The sequence below is a fragment of the Myotis brandtii genome, unplaced genomic scaffold (assembly GCF_000412655.1).
Source record: "Myotis brandtii unplaced genomic scaffold, ASM41265v1 scaffold33582, whole genome shotgun sequence".
In the NCBI taxonomy this organism is placed as follows: Eukaryota; Metazoa; Chordata; class Mammalia; order Chiroptera; family Vespertilionidae; genus Myotis; species Myotis brandtii.
In genome coordinates, this window is record NW_005362952.1 from 8,563 (window position 1) to 11,207 (window position 2,645).

General features: G+C 59.5%; 1 protein-coding gene across 2 annotated transcripts in view; it reads right to left on the reverse strand.

The window, feature by feature from the left end:
* The window catches only part of LOC102248647 (sialic acid-binding Ig-like lectin 14), a 4,001-nt gene extending 2,337 nt beyond the window's left edge, over window positions 1-1,664 (reverse strand). For both annotated transcript variants that reach the window (XM_014543810.1, XM_005871336.2), the window contains exons 1-4: window positions 1,598-1,664; window positions 1,077-1,457; window positions 587-865; window positions 367-411 (exon numbers count right to left, since the gene is read on the reverse strand). In XM_014543810.1, coding sequence (XP_014399296.1) covers window positions 367-411; window positions 587-865; window positions 1,077-1,457; window positions 1,598-1,634 — 742 coding nt within the window. In that variant the 5' untranslated portion in view covers window positions 1,635-1,664. The remainder of the gene's footprint in view (window positions 1-366; window positions 412-586; window positions 866-1,076; window positions 1,458-1,597) is intronic.
* Window positions 1,665-2,645: the final 981 nt, after the last annotated feature.

Here is a 2,645-nt window from a genome sequence, read left to right on the forward strand (position 1 = left end):
CTGGGCGGGGCAGTTCCTGTCTGGTGGGGTCGGGGCGCGGTCCCCCCAGATGGGAGAGACTCTGCAGGTGGCAGCACAGCCTGCAGGTGTGGTGACCGTGCTGAGCGACCCGCTTAGTCGCGGCGGAGGCGGTAGACGGCATGTTGCGTGGGCATCACCACAAGGGAGTGAACTTAGACGTCGAAAAGGGAACAGGGAGCAGCCAAAGGCCGTGGTGTCCCCGTGGATGTGAGAGGCGGGTGAGGGTTCAGGGGGCAGACCCACCCCGAGGGGCTGCAAGGCCAGGGGGGAGGGTCGCACCTCCAAGCCCTGAGCTGGCAGAGGCCCCGCCCCCTCCTTCCCCAGAGAGGAGGGACCGGCTCCTACCTGTGCGGTTTCCCTGGGAAAGCCTGACGGTCAGCAGAGGAGCGTCTGGGAGGGAAAATGTGCTGACATCAGGGGGGCATTTGCCCTTTGCCCCAGGGGCCCCTAAGTGGGAGGGCTGGGGTTTTACTTCAGCAAAATCCTCTGGGAAAGGAAACCCAGGACTGATCCTCCCTCTGGCCCCCTCGGCCCCGGGGGACCCAGCCCCCCCACCAACACTCACAAGAGACATTGAGCCGGATGGTGGTCTGTGTGGTCCACCGGGATCCTTCCCATTTCACCTGACAGGTGAGGCTGGTGCCATGGTCCTGGGGCCTCGGGGTGAAGGTGAGCACCGAGGAATGGCGGGTCTGGAGGGTCAGCGAGTCCACAGCAGCTCCCTCCCAGGAGAAGGAGAAACGTTGTCCCACTTCGCAGGCCTCTGTCAAGCTGCAGGCCAGCTGTGTGGGGCGGCCAGACTCCAGAGGCTCCCGTACACGGATGTGGGGTTTCTCTGTCAGGTCTGTGGGGAAGAAAGGCAGGTGCCTGGGCTCCAGGGGCGGGGACTCAGAACGGGACCCTGAGAGAGGCCCTGCCTCGGGCTGAGCTCACCCAGGCTCTGTGTCCCTTCCCACCACCCAGGGCCCACGGCCTGGACAGGGAGTGTCCAGTGTCCTGTTCCTGCTCTAAGACGGGTCCCATGTCCCTGATCCTCTCCGGGGCCCCTGCTGTACCTGTCACCTGCAAATCCAGCATCTTCTCTTGGTAACTATATCTCACAGAATTTCCTCTCTCCACTCGGAAGAAGTAGCGTCCTCTGTCACTCCTCCTGGCGTCTCTGATGTCCAGGGAACAGTTGTTGGTCGTGGGATCCGTGAGAAGGAAGCGGCCTTGGGTCTCTCTCTTCACTGGTTTATCTGGGTTGTTTGAGGCCACAGGAGCATCACGGTTTATGTTGTCCCCGTCCCGGTACCAGAAGGTGTAGAGTTCACTAGGGGAAGACCATGGACTCCACGGGTAGGAGAAGGAGCAGGGCACGTGGACGCACAGACCCTCCTGCACCGTCACCGATTCCTGCACTCGGAGCTCATAGCCTGGCGGCTGCTGCACAGACTCTGCAGGAGGGGGACGATTCCTCCACTCTGAGCTCATAGCCTGCATGCTGCTGCAGGGACCCTGGGGGTGGGGGACAGAGGCTCAGAAGCAGCTCTTACCCCTCCCCCACCTCCCCAGTCCCCCTCCCTCAGTCACTCACCCCCCCACAGCAGGGGCAGCAGCAGCAGGGGCACCATGTCTGCCTCTGGCAGGGCAAAGTGGGTCCAGGTCCCTGTGTCAGGGAGGGAAGTGCCCAGCTCTGGGGTGGGGCCTAGGACACCCCAACAGGAAGTCCTGGGGGAGAGACTGTGACCAGGCTGGAAGGGAACTTAGCCTCCATAGGATATGGGGGGTGTGGTGACTGAGAAATCTTCCTGTCTCCCCTCCCCCACATGACTCTCAAGGTAAATATATCAAGGTCCCTGGAGGTTGAGTGGCGTATCCAGATGTGAGTGGTAAAGGCCTTGGCTCTGAGGGCTTCTTGGGGACGTGGGACCCACCTGTGCTGGCTCGAGGGTCTGAGTGTCTGAGGGACAGCGAGGGCGCACAGGCCCCATCGGAAACGGACGCCCCATTTGGCGGGACCTCAGCACAGCAGCATCGCTGTCGCCTGAAAGTTCATGAAAATCCACCTTCCTGGCCCCTCATCGCTGGGTCCCTGTTCACAGCCCCACCCAGGCTGATGGGAAGTGTTTCCTTTCTGCTCCATCTGTGTCCCAACCCGGGCATCACAAACCCTGACATTCCATTCCCGCTGCTGGAGCACATAGTGGGGCTTCTGTGTGCCTCGCTGCCCTTGCCTGATGGGATCTCAAGGGAGGAACCAGTGAGCGCGGGGGGATGTCAAAGGCCTTCAGGGTAACATCACAGTCAGCTAGGGATGCAGGAGGCTCCCCTGGCGGGATAGGGGGTGAGCTCAGCAAACTCCACACCTAACGCAGCAGCACCGGGTCCGAGTCCAGCAAGGCAAGAACAATAAGTAAAAGCTATGGAAATTCCAAAGAAAATCAAGCTGAGTTTATCCATCAAAGATTGTGTCTATATAGAAATATAGAAATATACATACAGATGCACATGTAGGGGCTTGAGAAGAAAGTCAGCAAGGTTTCTAGAGAGAAAATCAAATTGCAAAATTGCAAAGCATCCGTGTAGCACAGTGACCAATGAAAAACAGGATGGTATAAAAGATGGTATGGACACATCAAAAC